Below are 23,585 nucleotides of genomic sequence, written 5' to 3'. Positions count from 1 at the left end.
TTGTCTTTGGTGGATTCCATTGTTTGTGGGCCAGGTTGATGGTAGATTTGATAAGATATTGATCATTCCACCTGTAGTCATGATATGTCATGGTGTGAGTGGCGTGTACATCTGTGCAGTCCCTTGCTTGAACAATGACATCAAGCAGTTGCCAGTGTTTGAACTCAGATTAGAAACAAAGTGCTGCTTTAAATTTCCGAAGAAGAATCACATTGGATTTGAAATGTTAACTCTGGTTGTATGTCCATATGTACTACCATGTATGTTGCATCCTTGCCAATCACACCCTTCCAGAGATTTGCATCCTGCCTGACTCACATGTTGAAATCTCTGAGGAGGATCATTTGTTGCCTGCTGGGACTTGGACTAGGGTTTACTGAAGGTCAGTGTAGAATCTCTCTTCAGCTTTATCTGTTGACTTAGGTGTAGGCGCATATACACTGATGATTCCTCATTAGGATGAACTGGACAGTCATAAGGCACTCACATATCCAAAGAGGGAGGCACTGAAGTACCTTATAAATTAATGTTTATTGGTGAAGCTTGTCTGTGGAGGCCACTCCTCTTCTTGAAGACTCTTCCAGAAAGGGGTACAGTCTCAGTCTTGTTCATTCACTTGGTCTTCTGCTGTGTCAATAAGGGTAACAATGTTGACGTGAAGACATCAGAGTTTCTGAGTCATGTGCAGTGCTCAGGTCTGTCAGTATTACAGTTGTCCATTACGTGCTCGTTGCACATCAGCTAGCACACAGCAGAGCAGGGCCTTAGTCAAATCATAGGAGGATTGAGATGGTTCAAAGCTAGACTTTGCTGTGCAATATTATCATACCCGATCATATGCGGGTAACTAGGTAACCTGTATTCAGGAGCAGACAGAAGCTGAAGAACCAGTCAAACAAGTATTTGCAATGTGGCACGGCAGGACAGTGAAGTTTCTCAATCATGAATAGTGGTGGGGGAAACGTGGAATACTGATTCAAAGTGTAAGATCAGCAAGACAGAAATTAGGCCATAGGCATGGAGATTATCCCTGCTTAATCTAAAACTAAATCAGTCCAGCCTCAGTCATTAGACATCAGTATGCAGAGGACATTTATGTTTGCACTCGCCCAGAACCTGAGCTCCAGATTATTGCCTCTAAAACCTGTGAGAAAATGGGCCTTTCACTAACCATCTAGAAACTAAGCAACCAGCTCCTACAGCAAAACACATTGTCCCATTAAAGACGATCGCTGGTGAGATACAATCAGTTCTGATATAACGCGATGGTTCCGTTCTTGTGCAGTCTCACGTTATAAGAAAATCGCACAATAGCCGCGCCATTTAAACTAATGAGGCCAGAATCACGTTATATACAGGTGAGGAAAGTTTGCGTTCTACAAATAGTGGTCTAAATTCTTCAATCACGTTCAAGCCAATTCACATTGAAGAAACATGCATTATAGCAGAACCGACTGTAATGTATCAAGAGCCTGCTTTTGATAAAAGCAGACATAGATGATGAAATTCATTTCTGTCTCCAATGTGGCCAACCAAAGACAAGAATATTTAAGGACTAGGATCTCACAATCAAGAAGGATATCATGCTTTTCTGGAACATTCATTATCCATCATAATGGAAGGGATTCCATGAGGATTGTTAACATTTGGTTTTATTTGCCCTATGAAGTCATAGTCTCGCCATGAGAATAAAGCCAATAATGATAGAGGAAGATGCAGGATGTAGACGAGATGAAATAAAAAATATCATAAGGTATTTGTATGATAAAGCAAACTCTTGCAGAAAACTTCGGTCAATTAAAATTCCGGCAAATAATGCAGATGACAGATAATAGAAATTCCGATAATGGCGGTCCAATGTATGGTGATCTGTCAAGTCTTTTCATTCTAGCAAAGTGTGTCTAAGGATTTCCCTTGGAGCTTAGAATAAGAGAAGTTTTATTTGAATTATATATGAACAATACACTTCACAATTCTATTTTCCAAGAAACAGTGTGATCAATGCTTAAGAAATAACACAGCGTGGAACTGGAGGAACACAGCAGGCCAGGCAGCATCAGATCAGCACAGGAATCCAGACTTTAATCAGACAGCCTAGTTGCAACTATTAGGAATCTACCTAATAAAGAAATATAAATCTGCCATCCTTACTACTTCTGGCCTACCTGTGACTCCAGATGTGCAGTAATGTGGTTGACTCTTAACTGCCCTGTGGGCAATAAATACTGCTCTAGCCACCAATGCTCACCTCCCATTCATGAACAGTAAAAGAAATTGAGATTGCAGAATTTTTGTGTCACAAATTGTTGGAAATGCAAACTGAGAGTGAAGTCAGTGGGTCATCTGGGATCTTAGTGATCAATGGGATCAACGTAAAACTTTAAGGCTAAGGAAGAATATAGAATCAGAGTCAAATTAGATACAAAAAGAGAAACTGAGTATGGAATCATCCCTTTCTGATAAATGGTAAAGCAAGTTATGGGAGGGATCTGTCACAATCAGGGGAGAATGAGGGACAGTGGTTGGCCATTTTGAGAGGCCCTCTTACCTTTCTTACAACCCCCCCACAGATCCTTCTCCCTGTGAATTGCACCCTATGACCACTTCGCACCCCCACCCCAAAGGCACTTCTTGTGCCTGCTCCTCATGCTCCCAGTTGCTGCATAGTGGCTGCTGGTCTCAGACTGACCGACTGTCTCAGATAGGGTTTGATAGTAGTCCTGGGAAGCAAAAGGCAAAGTAAGGAAGTAGTTTTAAAAAACATCCAGGAACTATTTATTATGTGCAACGTGACAATCTACAGTTCGGTTCTATTTCTTGACCTCAAAGGAAGTTAAATCTCATCAGGAATATGATCAATTAAAACTGGAATTGTTTCAAACATCAACCCGCTTCAGATAATAGAGTGTGAATTTTGAGTTTTTAGTGTCTGATGTAATTGTGGAGTTTCAGAACCGTGTCAACCTACTAGCCAAATATTGACACACTGCTGTGTTTCCATTTGCCCTAAATTCCAATTGAGCCAGTGAGTCAAAATGAAAGCAATATCTTTGCAGAAAACATTTTTATTAGTGTGTCCCAGCAAAAAAAATGTGCTGGACAACAACAAATGCAGAAAAATCCAAAAATTTGATGACCTTCCAACTTTTTATGGTCCAAAGGACTGTAATTTCAATGTGTATGCAAGAGAATAGTGGTCACAATTGTCTCATTGGAAGCCAATTTTAAACCTACATTGACCACTTCAAATATATCAGACATTTCTTTCCATCTCTGTCCCTTTTAATGAAAACCTGATAGTTCCAGCTTATATACACTGTTATAGCTGTGTAGCTTCCTGTTAGTAAAACCTGGAAACATATTGAGATAATATTGATAGGTTATCCAGTTTACAAAGTAAGGTCACAGAACAAGTGAGCAAAACAGGTTATTTAGCTAAAAATAAATTTATTTCACAGACATGGGAAACAGCAAGTCCTTTCTATTCATCCCTACGTGTCAGCAATCATGATTGCGAATAGCAACAATCAGATTCTTTCCTGTTACAGTAAAGTTATTGTTTGGAGACAAAAGTTACATTGAATCAGCTTAGTGAAACTTAAAATCGTTGTTTTCTTTTCTGACCTTGGACTAAAGAACATGGAATCTGTAAGAAAGCTTGAAAATACTGAGCTTTAAGGAATTAACTAAATGATATGACCTTGTCAACCAGAATTTGAGGTAGCATCTGTAATACAGCAATAAAAGGCAGCAATTGAAATTTGCAAACACCATGCAAATTTAACATTCATTCTGCAAAAAAAAACTTAAGTGTGTCGCAAACTAATACAAATCCTCAGAGACAGACAGAATCTGTTTTTACTTGGGGTGGATTTTTCAGATTTTCACTGAAGCAAGAGCATTCTTATTGTGAAATCTGATCTTGCATGTGTAAAATTCTTAACTTGTGCATACTTGAATAAAAAATGTATTCATTTCATGTTTGTTTCTGCAAGATAAAGTTGATTTTCCCCACTTTTGGATCCTGTCTTTTATTCTACTTTTTATTCTAATTCTTTCATCAGCATTTGCACTCAGGACTACAGATGACTCATAAATACTTATAAATGATACTGAAGAGTGCAGCAAACCACTAACACATAGAATCACAGAGTTGAGATTTTATATTTTCATGCTGATGAATCAGAAAATGTGAAATCCAACATGTCAACTTCCTAGCCAGCTGCCCTTGACTCTGTCTGAGATTTGATGATGGTTGAAGTGAGTGTCAGGCCACCTGCCTCCAGTCTATTGAGCCACCTAAGTGAGTCATTAAGCCATCATCAGCATCTTACTGCAGGGTGTGTAGGGGAAAGGGTGTCAGTCCATGTTATATGGGATTTCCAGCTGTTTTTCCTGCCAAACTGGTGTTTGGCAGAGTGGGGGAGTTTGTTACTTGGCCCCTTGGATAATTTGGGGGAACCGGTCCACCAAAAGTCAAAGTGGTGGGGGGGCTGCTGTTGCAGGAGAGAGGCTTGGGAACTTAATTGTGGGGATTGAAGACAGCAAGCAGCAGGGATTACAATTGTGAAGTGGATGGCAATTCAATATACAATGGAGTGAAATGTTAGAGCTGGGGCAGAGGTCATCGAGAGCCTTTGATGCTGGGGGAGAATCAATGAAGTGCCATATCTGGCATGTTTACGAAATGTATCAGAGCCTGGGGTGGGGGGGATCAGTAAAGTGAGGAAATGAAGATATACATAGAATGAGTTGGTAGGGATTTAGGGAAGTTCAAAGCTGATGGAGATGATAGGGAGGACTATCAAGACGGGAATGTGTACATATTCACTAATAATAAGAGCTGAGCGGACATTCATTGCTTGAGGAGTGACTGTTTCCTTTCATTGTGTTGTAAATAACAAGAAAGCAATGGAGTTGAGAATAGCTGCCACTATATCCTGAGTGGGTGGGATAAGTGTCTTGTTGCGTGAAAGAGTGAGCTTCAGTTGTGAGTGAAGTGAGGCCCTTCTAAGAGCAACAATATCATACAGACCCTTGCTCACTGGCAAGAATCTCATCTTGCCTTTCAACACTTGGTTGGAAAATAGGACTGTTTGCACTTGACCTTTCTCCTTACTGTCAATCTCACATGTTTCTCCCTGTTTTCTTGTGAGGGTGATTCTGCGTGTGGTGACTGAATAAAATGAAATTAGTAAGTATTTAAAATCTCTCTGTTGCAGATTGCCTTTTCAAAGTATGTCCTATGAACCGTTATTCAGCACAAAAGCAGTACTGGAAAGCAAAACAAGCAAAGCAGGACAAAGATAAAATCGCAGACATTGCACTGTTACAGAAGCTGCAGGTAAGGCATCTATTCCTTACATTCCTTGCACGAGTTTCTGATTTTTGAGCATCCTTTTTCAAAATAGATTTTTTTTAAAAATTCTGCTCCTGGATAAGATTCCAAAAATCTGTGTTTGAATGTTTCCAGTTTAAATACTGTGTGTGGACATGGCATTTATTTCCAGCCATCTAATAGAACTATTATCTCCAGCATGCAAAGCCCTTGTCCACCGGAGCCTCCAGATCTCCATTGGCAAAGTGGCTGCTAATTGCCTTCTGACCAACACCTCTATGACAATTGACAGGAAACAGGCAGGACATCTGCGCACTGCGAGTGCTTGACTGGGTGGCCAGCCGGGCTTTAAAGATGGTGCCAACACCAGGAATCGTGAGAGCAGAGTATGCATGCAAGTCGGTACTTGAGTCAATCGCATGATTCAATAATTTGAGAGCATTCTTTTTATTCTCCATTCAAAGGATTCTGCCATATCCTCCTTGTTAATAATAGGTGAATATACTGAAGTATGATGTGACTAATTGAAACTTGCTTGATAGTTTGCTGAATTTCAGACAATAGAGTGCTATGTAGGATTGTCTACTATGTAGTCAATACTGCTGCTGAAAAGCTATTCAAACATACACCAATCTTCTAAAGGCAAAGTTGAACTGGTCTTACGAGGTCTTCTTAACTGTTATCCTTGCCAGCTTCAAGTCAAGGCACGATCTTTTAATTTTAAAATGGTAATACAGAGCACTGTGGAAATATTAAGGTGATGTATGAAACCTAGAAATCCTGTCAAGGAGCTTCAATTTCATATCGGTTGGTCTCTTTTTCATTGTCATTTGACGGATTTCTAAGAGAAACCTCATCCCTGTTTGCTTGTTACTATGTTGTTTTTATATACTTGCCCATTCCGGATTCTGGTGGTCTGATAGATTAATACACAGCTAGGCTTATACTGACCTGAAAGCTGAACCTTCAATCCCTTGTGTATTAGCTGATATTACAGTGGGGGAAATACAATTTGTTTCACTGTAGCTGAGATACAGATCAGAAATATCACTGTATTTCTTGTTTCTGATTATTACTTATTGATCCAAGCTAGAATGTTCTAAGTTATAACTAGGTCAGCAGTGATGTGTTCCATGGTAGAATTTTGTCCAGTACTTCTTTGTAAAACCTGCCCCACCAGTTTGATCAAACTTGACTGACTTCCCAGAAGGAATAAAACAGTTTAACTGGAATGATTGAAACAGTTGCCAACTGGTATGTGAGACCAGTGTAAACAGGGTCATTCCAGTTGCCGAGCAGTTAACGCTTCTACCAGTAGGAATCGGTCACCAAAGTTTGCAACTAGTCAGCACTTGCCAGTTGGAAATAGTCATTTTCCTGGCCAGTATCCTTGGGTGCATTTCATCTGGCTTTAGTTTCTTGTTAATCATGAGAACAGACAACCCTGTGAATTACCTTCTGATCAATTTTAAACTATTCAGGTGTCTGAACTGCCTCCTGTTTCACCATGATCTGTGTAGCATTTTCTTCTTTGGTAAGTACAAATGCAAAATATTAATTCTATGCTACAGCCATAATCCTTGCCTATATCCATAAATACCCTTTGTAGACCATTATCAGCATCACTCCTCCTCAAACACCCTTCTTACAATTTAAATGTCCATACAAGACTTTTAGATTCCGCTTTATGTTAGCTGTCAGTCTCTTCTCATACCCACTCTTTGCTTCTCTTATTTGCTTTTTTCAGAGTCACAGGTAGATAGGATAGTGACAAAAGTGTTTGGTATGCTTTCCTTTATTAGTCAGTGCATTGAATATAGGAGTTGGGAGGTCATGTTGCAGCTGTACAGGATATTGGTTAGGTCACTTTTGGAATTTTGTGTGCAATCTTGTCTCCCTGTTATAGGAAGGATGTTGGGAAACTTGAAAGACTTCAGAAAAGATTCGCAGGGATGTAGCCAGAGTTGGAGGGTTTGAGCTATAGGGAGAGGCTGAATAGGCTGGGGCTATTTACCCTGGAGTGTCAGAGGCTGAGGAGTTGATCTTACAGAGGTTTATAAAATCATGAAGGACATAGATAGGGTAATTGGACAAGACCTTTTCCCTGGCCTGGAGGAGCACAAAAGTTGAGGGCACAGTTTAAGGTGAGAGGGGAAAGATTTAAAAGAGATCTAAGGGGCAGCTTTTTCATGCAGAGGGTAGTGCATATATGAAATGAGCTGCCAGAGGATGTGGTGGAGACTGGTACAATTGCAACATTTAAAAGGCATTGGATGGGTATGTGAATATGAAGTCTTTAGAGCGATATAGGTCAAATGCTGGCAAATGGGACTAGATTAATTTTGGATATCTGGTCAGCATGGACAAGTTGGACCGAAGGGTCTGTTTCTGTGCTGTACATCTCTATGACTCTCAATTCTATAATCTACCTGACATATGTCATCAGCACTCCTTATGTTTTGTTTCATTTTTTTCCCTATCTTTTTCTTTATTCATGGGTGGTTTGCTATACTCCTCTGATGGACTATACCCTGATTGTACTTTCTTCCTATCTTTCTTTAAAAATTAAAGAACCTACTTTAAAGGTGGCACATAAGTTATTGTTTGTTGTTAATCGCTGTTTATCTGGTCCACATCCATTCTGATTCCACGGAAGTTGACTTTTCCTGAACTTTATTCTTACTCGAGATTGCTTCTTCTTTTTTTCCATAGTCAGTGTAAACCTTATGATACAATGGTCGCTGTCTCCTAAGTGCTCCCCTGTTGACACTTGATCCCTTTGGTCCACCTTATTACTGAGAACCAGGTCAATAGTGTCTCCTTTCTTGTTGGAAATGAACTGCCATAGAAAATGCCCCTGAACACGCTTTAGGAACTTTTGCTCACCTTTGAATTACACTACTACTTTCCTAGTCTATCTTCAGATTATTGAAGTCTGCTGTTATAACTGTTCCATAATTCTTGCATTTTTCTGTAACTTCTTTGCAAATTTGTTGCTCTACAGCTTTTTTCACCAACTGTTAGCCCAACACCCGGTAATGTAGCTGCACCATTTTGGTTCCTTAGCTCTAGCCAGTTTCTGTCCTTGACTCACTGGGACAGCTTCTCCCCCAGCCCTGCCATATTCTCCTTAGTCAATACTGTCACTCCTATCCCTTTCTTGAACATGCTGAATCCAGGAATATTTAATAATCAGGCCTGCCCTTCTTTGAGCCAGATCTCCACTCTTGTCACAACATCATATTTTCATGGGAATTTCCATTTTCAATTTCCCAGACAATTCCCATGGAGACTGCTGTGTCTATGATTCCATGGTTTTCAATATACTGCACTCTGTGCTGATCCAATGACTGTCTTGCCATCATAAGACCATGCACTGATGATCTTCCACTCCACCTTCCTGCTCTTTCCTCATAACACTTGGTTCCCTTGCTAATTAAAAATCTGTCCATCGCAGCTCTGAATAAGCTTAACTTCCCAGCCTCTACAGCCCATTGTGATGAAGAATTCCATTGATTTACTACCCTTTGAGAGAAGAAATTCCTCTTAATCTCTGATTTAAATGGGTGACCCCTTAGTCTGAGACCATGTCCTCTGGTCCTAGATGCTCCCACAAAGGGAAACATCTACCCTATCAAGTTCACTAAGAATCTTATGGTTTTAGCAAGGTTGCCCCACATTGTTTTAAACACCAATGAGCACACCTAACCTACTTGACCTCTCCTCATACGACAGTCATCCATACATGGCTCAGCTTAGTAAACCTTCTCCAAACTATCTTCAATGCGGATTTATCTTTCCATGGACAGAGGGCCCAAAAGTTTTCACTGTATTTCAGCTGTGCTCTGACTAGTGCTTTGTTTAGCTACAGCAAAACCTCGCTACATTTAACTCCATTCCCTTTGAAAGAAATGCCAAGATTTCATTTGCCTTTCCTATCACCTGCTGAGCCTGGATTCTAGCTTTTGTGATTCATGCATGGGGACTCCCAGATTCCTCTGTTTTGTAGATTTCTGCAGTTTTTCTCCATTAACGTAATATTCAGTTCCTTTCTTTCGACAAAATTTCACCAAGTTTTGTCCAAACTCTCCATCCACTAGTTGGTAGGTGCTCAGCTTGAAATAAATCTAATTGGTGGGGATTGAAAGCCCACAGGCAATTTTTTTGTGGAATGGAGCAAGATTAAAGTTGAGGAAAATTAAAGGCAGCACTAACTTGGTAAAGTTTGCAGTTTGTGAAAAGATGGAGTCATTGCTTATCAGTCAGTGCTGGAGTGCACTTTCCAATAATCCAGGGGATTGAGCTCCAGGAAGGAAAATGGACCACCAGAATATGAGGAGTTGTTGAGTCAGCCCATGTCAGAACAGTTTTCAAGGGTATTTCAGGACCAGGTTGTTGAAAATGAATAATCATAACTTGTGAAGTTTTAATAAGGTTTGGTAATCCATAATGTCATTAACGTTGGGGGTGAGGATGAGGGGAATTGCTAAGAAATCCACGGGATCTGATTGTTTGCATTTGCTATTTGCTTTATTCCATGGAATGTTCCAATGACATTTGTCACATCATTGAGTATTAGAGTCATACACCATGGAAACAGACCTTTCAGTTCATGCCAACCATAATCCCAAACTAAACTAGTCCCACCTGCCTGCTGCTGGGCCATTTCCCTCCAAACTTTTAGTATTCATGTACTCATCCAAATGTCTTTTGAATGTTGTAATTGTTCCTACATCCACCGCTTCCTCAGGAAATTCATTCCATATGTGCAGCACCCACTGTGTAAAAAAAATTGCCCCTCATGTCTTTTTAAAATTTCTCTCCTCTCCACTTAAAAATGTGAGAAATCGCACATCTTACCTCTCACTATTTTATAAATTTCTACCAAAATGCAATACCTTGCTTTTATCCAGATTGAACTCTATTTACCATTTTTCAGCCCATTGACCCATTTGATCAAAATCCCTTTGTAATCTTGGAAAACCTTCTTCACTGTCTACTATGCCACTCATTTTTGTGTCATCTACAAAGTTACTAACAATGCCATATCTATCTTTGCACAGTCTAAACTTTGTTTTGACAACAAACGTTGCATGTTTGCTTGAATGACACCTTGAACATTGCATGGAATTTTGCATGAATAAATTGGATTTGTATTCTTTAGACTTTGAATGAATGAGGGGATCTCATTGAAACATTCAAGATTATGGAAGTGCTCTGACAGAATAGGTGCTGAATGTTTATTTGGCAGGAGAATCTAAAACAAGAGACTACAGGTCCTGGCGTAAAGGGCTGATCATTTAGCGCTGATTTGAGGAGATAGTCCTTAATTTATCATGGAAAGAGTAGCATTCCATGAGAGAGCTGTGATTACAAGCCTCTCAGAAAAAAGAACTATGAAGATGGCTAAACTCTTTGGAATAAATGCTACTTCACATCATCATGATTCAGCAAAACTTCCTCAGGATTATTGTTTGTAGAGACTCACTAACTAGCATCTGTTGTCTGGCAAATATGGCAGCTGTAAATACCTCAGGGGGTTCTTCCTTTTATACCTGTCTGGTGACTGCATAAATAGGAGCCATGCTGAGATCACACTGAAAGTACAGGTGAGATGTAGCTGGAAGGTATTAAGTCCAAAACACTGTTTCACTAGGATTTCAAAGACAGTGGTTAATTATTCATTCACAGTATAAGAGCATCGCTGGCTAGGCCAGCATTTATTGCCCATCCCTAATTGCCCGGGGGCAGTTAAGAGTCAATCACATTGCTGTGTGTCTGGAGTCACATGTAGGCCAGACCAGGTGAGAATGACGGTTTCTTTCCTTAAAGGACATTAGTGAACCAGGTGGGTTGTTCCTGACAACCGATAATGGATTCGTCGCCATCATTAGACAATCAATTCCAAATTTTTATTGAATTCGAATCCGCACAGCAGACAGTGGAATTTGAACTCAGATCCCCAGAACATTATCTGCACTCCTGGATTAATAGTCAAGCGATAATACCATTTGGCTTTCGCCTCCCCATTGAAAGACCCAATAAATTGTGTTACACCTTCCTAATAGTTTTGAAAGGCCATGGAAGAGGTACAGATTGGTTTGTGTAAGTAAATTATATCACAAAGAATAATCACTCTTCTAAATGCACAAAAAACAATTTCTGTAACAATCGTTGATGAGGTGGTCCTGTATCTCTCTAGGTACTGTCCTAGCCAATGACCTGTTATGCCACCTTGTTTCCTTCATTGCTGTCCATTTCATGCTGATGTGATAGAGACCCTCTGTTTTCTCTTACTTTTAGATAGAAGGATTGTACTTTTTTTATTTTTCACAATTGTCCTGCATGCAAATGCCTACTGTAGAAATCTTGACATTTACTACAGAGCACCCCAAACCTATTAAGGCATCTGAAAAGGATCTCTAAATTACTGATTGACTATTTAAAGTGTCCCAAGGGACTATTTCTCCACTGCTGAGTTTGGAAGCAAGAATAAAACTATCTCGCAGTATTATAGAGTGTATCCCAGGTCTGTAAACAATTAGACAGGAATATTACAATGCCTGAACAATGCAAACAGTGTAGATTAATATAGAACAACAGAATCATGGCAGCTTCCTGAGTACTGACTAATAAACATTAACATGTAAACTTAGTTGCTTTGCATTGCACACTGTCTGCTGGGAGGCATTTAATAGCACCTGTATGGGTGTGTGGGGCTGATAAATTATGTCTGCCACTGCTTGGTTAACAGAACCAGAGAGTTATCCACAGTGCCCCTCAATCAAAATTACAAAAATAATAGGCCATTTTGTCATTGTCACAACGGCATTTGGGTGGCTTTGCTGTTCATGTGCAAATTGGCTGCCACATTTCCTACTTTCCAACAGCATCTGCACTTCATTGCTTCTAAAGTGCCTTAAGATTGACTTCCTTCCTTCCTCCCTTAAGATTGTATAAAGACATAAATGTTCACATTAAGTTGGAACAACAATTTGGCACCTGGAAAATAAAGAGCCTGCAAAAATTGCTGTGCTGTTTAATGTTTGAAAGATCTGCAAGTTTAAGGCATTTGTAAAAGCTATTCCTTCCATAGTGCTCTCCTAATTCTGGGACACTGGACTCGCCATAGCTGGCACCACCAACGTAGCAGCTTTTTTTTTGGATATAAGAGCAGTAACTAAGAAAAATTACAAGTATCTGGTAAAACAAGCTCACCAGATACCATTCACTTGTGATGGAGCAGATTCGGAATGTGCATCCTCACTGATGGGCAGGTTTCCCAGAGGAAGTTATTGACCAGCTTTTTTGAGGAGAAGTTTCAGCAGAATATATCACTTCTTTATTTTGTTAGCAGATCATCTCATTATTGCGTAGATCCAAAAATATTCTTCACTGTGATGAATGCACTAAGGTCTTACTCTTGAGTTATTTGATGTTGGTGCTGAAGCTACCTTGTTCTCCTTGCCAGTAATTGAACAGAAAAGAATCTGTATTATTGCAACTGCTACTCTGTCCCTGTTTCCACAGGCCTGCGACTGAGAAGAACTGTTGCCACAATGAGGGGAAAAGTAAGAGTGTGAGGAGTCAAATTTTAAAATGACATTCCTCTTCACTTTCGTTGGTGTTCCAACACTAAGTTATAGGAATAAGTTTTGTAAATTAACGAGCAAAGATACTTTCTGATTTATAAAAGTTTTAAAATTAATGTTTTATTTCTCAGTCCAGTCTTTCCTTTCTTGGATCTATTTCAAATGATATAACTGATTTAAATGGATTCTTCACAACTAGACCTCTTCTGTAGTGGAATCTCAATTATCTGCCACCCCTAACTAATGGCTAGAATTTTCAGAGACCTGATGATGGTCTTGGGTATTTCTAATTTACAAGTATAATTTGAATAAGTCAATGTTGTGGTTGGTTGGTTCGCTAAGCTGGTTTGTTGTTCCGCAGATGTTTCTTTACTCTGCTGGGTAACTTCATCAGTGCAGCCTCCGATGAAGTGCCGGTGTGTTTTCCCGTCTGGTTTTTAAACTCTGGAGTCCATTGAGCTGGATTGCTTCACTTCCAGTTTTCCTTCGTAGTGTTGTGTATATGGAGTTGAGTTATATGTGTTTATTGATGGCTTTCTTCGTGGAGTACCAGGCTTCTAAGAATTCCCATGCTTCTCTCTGAATGATAATTAAATTGAAAAAATTATCAGTTTCTCTGTAGAACAGAGGAGCTTGATATATAGAACTGCAGCACTACCAGCGGTAGGAGGGTGTATTTACAGAGTAACGAGTTGCCGAATGAAAGAATTTGAATTTATAATGGGAAGACCTTACACCAATGCAAAGCATAGATGTCACAACTAGAAATAAAGTTTTACATGCAGACATGAAACTTCTACAACATGCATCTGTGTTGTGGTGAAGGTCTATATGGTGTAGTGCGTACTGTCTTACTTCTGAGCCTTAAGCTCAGGATATGACACCCCACCCACCTAGCACATTATAGTACAGACCCCTCTGCATTCCCTGGATCATGGGCCTTAAGTAGTTATTAATTGACCACTTAAGGGTCTTGGGTGAAGGCAGGGTTGGAAGGTCATCCATGGAATTTTGTCCCTGGAACTTAGTTAAGCAGAGGTGAGAAGGCATCAAACATTGGTCCTAGCAATAACCTGCCTCATCTTACAGGCCTTCCACCTTCTTCCTCACTTGTAGTAGGCCTGGAAGCAACCCTCCCAAGACTTGATGGTCGAGGAAGGTGCCTTCATGATGTGACCAAACAGGTTGCATATCAACTTGTAAATCCGTCCCACACGCGAACACCAATGGCATATGATAAGAATGGGAGAGATTCCAAATCAGCTATGTAATGGAACAAAATTAGTGCTTCTATCAACATTGTCTACAGCTTCAGGTTACCACATACATTTAGAGTGTATTTTACCACAATAACTCGGACTCTTTGGCTGAACAGCTAGTGTCGATCTGATTGGTGCTAATTGCACCTACGTTTTAATCCTGTTCTGACTGGGGTGAATTCAGGACCTGCCTCCTTTCCTTAGTTGTGGTGTTGATTGCAGTGCTGTGGATTACACTTTCCTTCAATGAGGGAACTGAAGAAGCACCCATATTGCCTGAGATATTTTTGTGAAAGTTTTGCAGGTTGCAGTTTGATTCAGCTGAAGATCCTTTTCAGAGAGCAGTTCAGAGTCAGCCACAGATTTCCTTCCCTAAACGTCATTAGCAAACCAGATGGGCTTTTCTAAGAATCAAGTATTTTCATGCCCACAATTAATGAGACTGACATTTCCTCTGAGGTTTATTAATTCATTGAATTTAAATGAAACCATTTGACTGGAACTCCCTAGCAGCATTGTGGGTGTCTCTACACCTCACGGCAAACAGTAACTCAAGAAAGAGGCTCAACACCATTTTCTCAAGGCAATCAGGAGTAGGCAATGGTCTCAATCATTTCTTAGTTTGATGGTTCATAATAGTTGGTCCATTGTAATAATTTATTTTAGATCATAGAATCCCTACAGTGTGGAAACAGGCCCTTTGGCCCAACAAGACCACACCAACCATCAGAGCATCCCACCCAGACCCATCCCCCAATAACCCACCTAATCTACACATCCCTGAACACTATGGGCAATTTAGAATGGCCAATCCGCCTACCCTGCATATCTTTGGACTGTGGGAGGAAACCCAAGCACCCTGAGGAAACCCGCACAGACACAGGGAGAATGTGCAAACTCCACACAGACAGTCGCCCGAGGGTGGAATCGAAGCCAGGTCCCTGGTGCCGTGAGGCAGCAGTGCTAACCACTGAGCTCTTCTCCTATGGTATTGCATACCATGTTTGTCATAGCCACAAATACAGCATTTAATTGACCTGGGAGTTGAAAAATATCATCCATAAGCAGAAAATCCATATGTGATCTGATTAAAGCACTTAACACAGTAAATTTGGAAGCTTAGCACTTATGCTTACCTCTCTGAATGTAAAAGCACTCTACCAAGCTTGTTTTATTTTCAAGGAATGGGGAATAATCAACAAATGAGAAGCTGGATACATTTGGTTTACATGAATTGCTATATCCCTGTGACTGGTAGTACTGAAGCAGATATATCGGTGACCACTTTTCTGTTTACTGCTGCAGGCCTTACGTGAACAATGACATGGTTTCATGTAAATGAAGTTGTCTGTTTCTGACAATGGTTTTAGAATATATTTGATTTTATTATCCTAGATTATTATGAATCAATGAAGGTCGTTTAATTGAGTGGTGGACTCAGTTTTATTCAAGGAGGTTGTTCTTGCTTTTGGGGGCTATTTGGCAAGTCAAGTTTCCTTTCCTCTTACCTCGTTTGTTTTCCTGTCTAAGAATCTTGTTTGTGAAAGCAAGGATCATCATCACTATCAGAAACCTTGCTGATTTTTGGAATGAATTTCACATATATGAGATATTCTGAGACATTTTTATAATGCTGTTTTTGGTACACAGATTACATTATTGCATTGCTGTTTGTGAACAGTCACAAATAATTTGCAAAGCTGCCCCCTTAACCCTTCTTTAGTTGAAGAATATTCATGTGTGTGTTACGATTAGCTGGTCAAATCCAATCCCTCTTTTCTATTGGGTTCAAATGAAACAAACTGATGTAAAACTGTACATGGTACAATTTAACATTCTGATTAAGGAATGTTATAAACAAGTTTCCTTTTAAAATAGATTTTTACAACATGATTTAGACTTCAGACATTTAATAAATCTGAGATTTTAGGCAAATTTTCATTTAGGCAGTCCAAAATTGAGCATGCCTTCACCAATACTCAGAATTTGATTTGATTGATTTATTGTGACGTGTCCTAAGTACAGTGAAAAGCTTTGTTTATGACCAGTACAGACAGATCATAGTAAACAAGGACGTACAGTTCATACGGTGAAAAAAACTAGACAGTGGCATACAGGCCACGTTGCACAGGGCATGCATTAGACAAGAATGTATTAGCATTGAATTCTGTCACAACATTGAAGCTTGTTCAGTGGTTACATACCTAACCTATCAGTTGCTGTGGGGGGGTCAGGAAAATAACTAAGAAATATTTGTTTTACTTTGTGTTGATGTGATTTTTTTTTGGAGAGCCTTACATTTCCCTGTGTTATAAGACCTTTAACTTGGAGAAAGTGTATCATGTACTCCTGACCTATGTTAATGCTACATACAGCTGTCATGGAAAATAAGCTTAAATGGCTAGGGCTGACAAGCTAGTGAATTTTTGCCCTCAAGTGCTTGTCAACAGAAGTGGAAATGTATCAAGTGCATGCATTATGCAAACACTCCTAGGATAAACACACTCTTGCCCTAATGACAGCATGTTTGAACATTCTCATGCCAAAGACCATTGTTCTGCAAGTTGTTTGTCAGCGCTCTTGAGTCACTAGTTGTTTGGAAAATTTACGAGGAAAATTGGTTCCGATCTAGGTTGCTGGTAGAAGCTGTATATTTATTTCACCACTGATTGCTATAAATCTCTGGCTGTTTCATTGATTGTAAATAAAAAATGTTGCAATAACTTCATTTTCACCTCAATTCTCTTTTCACAGCATGCAGCTGAGCTGGAACAGAAGCAGAATGAAACGGAAAACAAAAAAGTGCACGGAGAGGTGATAAAATATGGCAGTGTAGTGCAGGTATGTGCCTCCTATGATAACACATTGCATTTATTGTACTTTTATTGTACTTTTGCGTGAGAAAACATCCTTGGGCATGAGGAAAATAAATGAATGCTGAACGAAAGGGAGGGCTGTGAGAAAGCATATCAATGCAATGTGTTTTAAAGAGGGCCAAAGGAGGAGTGGAATGTGAAAACGCAGGAGGTTTTGTGGAGCGAATAACTAGGTGAGGAGCTGAGATTGTTTATAGAGGTTACAAAAATGGCAGACTGGGTACGGGAAATAGCTATTGTAGTTGAGTTTGAAAAATCACAAACATAATAATAAACGTTTCAGTAGTAGGTGAGCTTAAGGCAGGAACAAATGCAAACTCTGAAATCTCTATCATCACAAATCTCTGAGATTTTCTGTGCTCCTCTAATTCTGGCCTCTTGAGCATTCTGAATTTTAATCCCTGTGCTATGGGTTGTGTACCTTAAGCTACCTGAGCCCTTAGCTCTGGAATTCTCCTCCTAAACCTCTTTACTTGTCTTTCTTTAAGATGCTGATTAAATCTGTCTCTTTGACCAAGTTTCAGCCATATGCCCTAATTTCATCTTTTTGCAGGTTGTATCAAATTTTGCTTTCTAAACTTCTTGCCAAGCACCTTGGGACATTGTGTTCAAGACACTATATAAATGCAAGTTTGATGTTATCGAATTTGTTTGTTCTTTTGTAGCTATTAGTGAAATATGAGGTTGATATAAAATAAAATGGTTGCAATTGTTATCAGAAATGTTTCGCTCTGAGCTTTTAATACCAAATTCTCCCTCTTATTATTTTAACAGGATTCAGTTTGACAAATTGTTTCTGCATCTCAGACTTATTTCAGGCTCTTTTAGTTATTCATGTTTTGTGCTGTTATTGATCATGGGTCTAAATTGGCATGTTTAGAATAATTCCCAATTCCTGATGAGTATGACTCCTAACTGAAAATACATGTTTGGGAAATGATGTTTATGTGTTACTTTAGGTCAGTTTCAGCCTTGGCTAATCTGCTTTCTTGGCCTAATTTATGCTTCTGTCCATTGTTTCCATTTGTGTCAAAATTAATGTGTGATATGTTCAATACTGACTGACTCCTGTCTTTTGGGTATAACAAGTTACTGTCCACTGCATTTACAACCTTTTGAAATGTCTTCCGGTTTACAATATGATAATTATGTTGTGATGGTAGCAAATCCTGCAAATGATACATGTCAAAGAAACCTCTGCATAATAATGCTTTTAAAAGCAATACAGTTGCACTCAATTAATAGTAAATATTCAGTACTCTTTTCATTTACTTAGAACAGGCATTTTGGTTGTTACTGTTGTTGGATTATTATACTACATAAAATATTTGGTTTGTTGTTCTAAGGCTCAATCTGATACCTAACACAACAGATTTTCCCTTAGTCCTAAATAAATTGAGTAGAAGAGATGTGCTTTGGAGAATTATTCTAATTTAAGGGGAGTGGGTGTGGTCAAAGTTGTCAGTGGTGGGGAGAATAATGCCCTCACAGTAGTCATTAATTGTTAAGTGATGCACGTTAGGTCAGACTTTGAAACCATTCATGGTTCTGGAGTTATTCTATGGTTGGCAGATGTTATGATTCATGTAGATATTGAGAACTTTAAAGAAAGAAACTTGAATCTGTAAGCTGAAAGTGAACTTTCACTTGTTCATTTGAAAAGTGAAAGTTGACGGAATGATATGGCTAGATGTTATGTTTAAAAACTTTTGCTGTAACAAATGGACTAACACTACTGCTGACTAAATAATATTTTTGTTAGCAACTTCCACTCTGAATTATGAACAGAACTTTCCCTTTTTAATTCCAACAAAACCAATAAACCCACTTCACATGTAAACACTACACTGTCCCTTTAGTCGTCTTTCAATTTTCCTTGAACCAGTCCAAAGAGCTTCTTAGCTCCTGAGAGTTACTTCCATTCTGAACCTTCCTCAGTCTGGTAACTGTTAATTCCAGAACTGTCTTCCACAGTTTTCCAGATAATTCTCCTTTTAGCACAAGCTACGTGAATCCTCCAACCTTATTTCAAACCCTCATAAAGTTGATCCTTTGAATCCAAGGGTGAACTCTACCCACATTGTGCATGGTGAACCATAAACACTTTTTGGTCAAAAGCTGTTTCCTTTCTGAGTCTGAATGTTTCAGGAATATCTTAGAAACCCTTCCCATTACAGAGCTCATCTCTGTGGCAACGACTGTCACATTATCTTTGTATGCTGGTAGAAAGACTAAAATTCCTTAAGACCCTGCACTTTGTTTTATCTTGAAGTAAGTGGACAGTTTTAAAGCATAACTGCTGATTACTTTCTTGAGATCTTGAAGACTAACAGGCTGACCCACAGTAAATACAGATGTTGCTGCCATTGTCTGTAAATATGAACACCTTACACCTTCTTTCCAAAAAATATTTACAGTGATTTACAGTGTCACTAGTTTACATGAATACTTTCCAACTTAAATGTGCACAGGAATTCATAATTGAACTTCATGCATATGTAAGATTAATATATGTATGTAGCAACAGTCTTCCTAAGTATGCATTTGCCACATACATAGGAACAAATGGAGAAGGAACAAAGCCCTTTGAGCCTGCTCTGACATTCAATACGATCGTGGCTGATCTGATTTTAATCTCAACTCTGCGGTATTACATATTCCTGAGAATTCTTCAATTCCTTGATAATCAAGAATCTATCAACCACTACTATAAAAACGTTTCAAGATTCTGCAGCCGCTGCCTTTTGAGGAATGGAATTCTAAAGATTCACACCCCTTTGATGAAAAAAAATTTCTTCATCTCTGTCTTAAATAGACAACCCCTTATTTTTAAACCAGGACTCCTAGTTCTACATTTTCCCACAAGACGAAACATCCTTTCCACAACCACCTGGTTAAGTCCTTTCAGGATTTTATATGTTTAAATTGTATAAACTCAAGAGGATACAGGTCTAGCCTGTCTAGCCTTTCCTCATAAGGCAGTCTGCTTATTCAAGGCATTTGCCAAGCTTCCAATATATTAACATTCTTCCATAGGTACAACAAATCTTCTATCCATGCCAATATGTTACTCCCTACATCAGCGCTTTTTATTTTCTGCAAAACCTTTAATCTTACACCTTATTAAATACCTTCTGGAAATCGGAGTACAATAAAACCACTGGTTCCCCTTTAGCTATGATGCAAGTTACTACTTCAAAGGTGGCTCAGTCATTAGCACTGCTGCTTTTTAGCACAGGGACCCAGGTTCAATTCCAGCCTTGGGTGACTGTCTGTGTGGAGGCACACATTCCCCTGTCTCTGTGCGGGTTTCCTCTGGAAGCTCCGGTTTCCTCCCATGGTCCAGAGATGTGCAGGTTAGATGGATCTGCCATATTAAATTGCCCATAGTGTCCAGGATGTGCAAGCTAGGTGGTTTAGCCATGGGAAATGCAGGGTTACAGGAGGTTAGGTCTGGATAGAATGCTCTTCAGAGGGTCGGTGAGGGCTTGATGGGCCGAATGGCCTGCTTCCACATTGCATGGATTCTATGGTTTTATGAATAATTTAGTTAAACATTATTTCCTTTTAACAACATCATGTTGACTCTGCCTAATCGCCTTGGACTTATCCAAGTGCCCTGTTATGATATGTTTAATAAGAGCTTCTAACATTTCCCTCTGACAGATGTTAAGCCAACTGGCCTGTAGTTTCATGTTTTGTCCATCACTCCCTTTTTAAATAAAAAGGTTAAGCAACTATTTTCCAATCTCTAAAAGAACCTTCCTCACATCTAATGCGTTTTGGAAAATTAAAACCAATGCATCAAGTATCTCATTAACTGCTTCTTTTAAGATCCTGGGATGAAATCCATCATGACCTGGGGATTTGTCAACTCACAGTTCCAACAATTTACTCAGTACTACTTCCCTGGTAGTTGTAATTTTCTTCAGCTCCTCCCTCCATTTCAGTTCCTGATTTACAGCTATTTCTGGATATTACTTGTCTTCACTCTAGCAAAGACTGACGCAAAATAACTATTCAATTCATTTGCTGTCTCTTTATCCTCTATTCACCAGGCTCAAATGCACGCATGTTATTCAAAACCTTCTTTAAAATATTTTGACTTAATTAAGTACTTGTGGATAGTTCTTATTACTACGAATTGCGATTTATGACCTTGCCACAAAATATATGTCATGGTCTTTTGCGGAGTCTATGTTAAACTAGAATAAATAGCTGCCATAAGAATTTGCAATTATAATTGACTATGTATTCTGGGTAGTTTCACTCTCCTAAAAATATCAGAACAATCAGCAGGTGAGATCAAGTTCAGCAAGGCATTTGTGGGGCCTTTATTTCCTGCATTCAACATCACAATAAAGGAATATATTTATCCAGATGTCAAATGTACTTGCTTGTATTGAATAATGCAAACAGAACTGACTTCAGAAAATTGCTTCAAAGTAATAGATGCATTCTCACCTTGTGAAAATAGCTTTAGGCACACTTGTAATAGACTTTGACAAATATTTTGCCTAAACCTGTCTAAACCTAAATTCATTGTCATAATTCCTCCAAATTATTGAGGTAAGGAACTACTCTGTGGATCCAAGGAATGGCAAAATTGTTCATTTGATTGTAGTTCCCTTCATTAAAAATGATAACTACCTGAATAAAGATGGTAACTATTTGAATCATTCTCAGAATAACTCAGTCTCGCCATGGCTGGAGAAACGAATACTTGTAATTCTCAAATTCATTTTCAAATGAGAGTGACCTTGTAAATTTAACCAGTCATTTTCTCAAAACATGTAAATGAAAGCAGCAGCTACTGAAATGAAGCACAATCAGATAGTTTTGATTCACTAACTTTGGAGAAAAACATTTGCATTCGCAAAATGTCAGACTTAAACCACAGGGGTCTATTTATAATTGCCGTTTAGTACATTGGACCCAGTGAATGTGGATGAAGCCATGTTATTTTTGCAGATGACTTTTATCGCAACTATTGTTTACAATAACAGAACTACTTAATCCATTATTGTGAAATTTACTTTCTTATTTACATGACTGCAATCAGGAAAGCTGACTCTTGTATTTGGGCAGTGAAGAATGACTTTGGCTATGTTTAGTGATTAATTAGGATAAATACCAACAGCATTCATATTGTATGTAATGTCCTAGAACTGATTGATAATGCCTTTCGAACTCAGTGTACGCTTTTCTAAAGCATAAAGAACAAGGCTGCAGAACCTAAGAAGAGGACGTTTTCACTACACAAGCTAAAGACAATAAAGTATGCAGTCATGTGCTTGCTCTAGTTCTCTGTTTCCTTCTCCTTTTATCTCTTCTCCTTCCTATTTCACTGAATGGATCCAAATCTTAATGGTTGCAGTTCAATTGAGAGTGCATTGTCCAAGTGAGCAGTCATTATCAGAGTTTAGGGAGTTTAGGCCAGGAATAACAGTGTGGAGCTGGAGGAACACAGCATGCCAGGCAGCATCAGAGGAGTAGGAAAGCTGATGTTTCGGGTCAGGTCAGCTTTTCTGCTCCTCTGATACTGCCTGGCATGCTGTGTTCCTCCAGCTCCACGCTGTGTTATCTCTGACTCCAGCATCGGCAGTTCTTACTATCTTTAGGCCAAGAATGTTTCTTTTTCACACACTCATTCATGTGAATGTTGAAACTGTGAAGGATCCTCGAGAAACACTGTAGATGAAGACCGTGTCAAGTAACATATATCCAGGCAGAATTTCCCTAGTCTTGCTTCTTCCCATCAGATGCCATACAGCATTTCCTGTTGAATGTTTTCTGAACCCATGTCTGTCGTTCACCTCCACCTCACAACTGACCCCACCAGATATGTATACTCCAATAGTTAAACGTTGAGTGCCTGTATCCAGCCAATTTCATCTACTCTCACTAATAAAATGAACTTGTGAACAAAATCCATTTAGCTCTTCATACACATTGCTGGGAGACTGACAGCTTCATTCAGGTATTTAACATCTTTATGAATGTGGGGCTATTAATTCAAGTAACCACAGTCCAACAATAACTCCTATACATGTGTATGCACCAACAAAGTAGTTTCTTGCATCAGTAGTTTCATTCAATGAATTTTGAGGCCCTTCAGATACATTCAGACGAAACATTTGTCAGAAAGTCTATTGCAAGTGTATTTATAGAATGCCATCACGATGAGGATTTTCAAAAGGTGGGAATGCATTTATTCTCTTGAAGTAGATTTTTTAGGTTAGTTGAGCTTCCATTATTGTGTCCTCTGGGTAACCAAAGAACTTTTAAATTTAGATAGATCATTTTTCATTATTGTGACATCAAAAGTTCTTTTCAGGAAGTAAAGGTATTGCAATTCCTTGCTGAACTTGATCTCACCTTCTGACAGCTCTGCTATTTTGGTAAAACTAAGTTACCAGAATACATGATTAACCGGAAGAACAATTTCTTTAGGGAAATGAAGAGTCATTTATTCTAGTTTATTATAGACTCCACAAACTTGCATGACATTCAGTGTAAT

At 39.0% G+C, this 23,585-nt stretch overlaps 1 protein-coding gene across 3 annotated transcripts in view; it reads left to right on the top strand.

Annotated features, from left to right (window-relative positions):
- The window catches only part of itpr3 (inositol 1,4,5-trisphosphate receptor, type 3), a 252,756-nt gene that overhangs the window by 54,139 nt on the left and 175,032 nt on the right, over positions 1–23,585 (top strand). For 2 of the 3 annotated variants that reach the window (XM_048612294.1, XM_048612293.1), the window contains exons 3-4: positions 5,223–5,344; positions 16,944–17,030. In XM_048612294.1, the coding sequence (XP_048468251.1) occupies positions 5,223–5,344; positions 16,944–17,030 (209 nt within the window). Of the gene's footprint in view, positions 1–4,211; positions 4,261–5,222; positions 5,345–16,943; positions 17,031–23,585 lie in introns of those variants that run through there. The other variant, XM_048612295.1, reaches the window with a different exon arrangement.

This window comes from Rhincodon typus, chromosome 25, assembly GCF_021869965.1.
Source record: "Rhincodon typus isolate 14 chromosome 25, sRhiTyp1.1, whole genome shotgun sequence".
Lineage (NCBI taxonomy): Eukaryota > Metazoa > Chordata > Chondrichthyes > Orectolobiformes > Rhincodontidae > Rhincodon > Rhincodon typus.
This window is presented reverse-complemented; position numbering and strand designations above follow the sequence as displayed.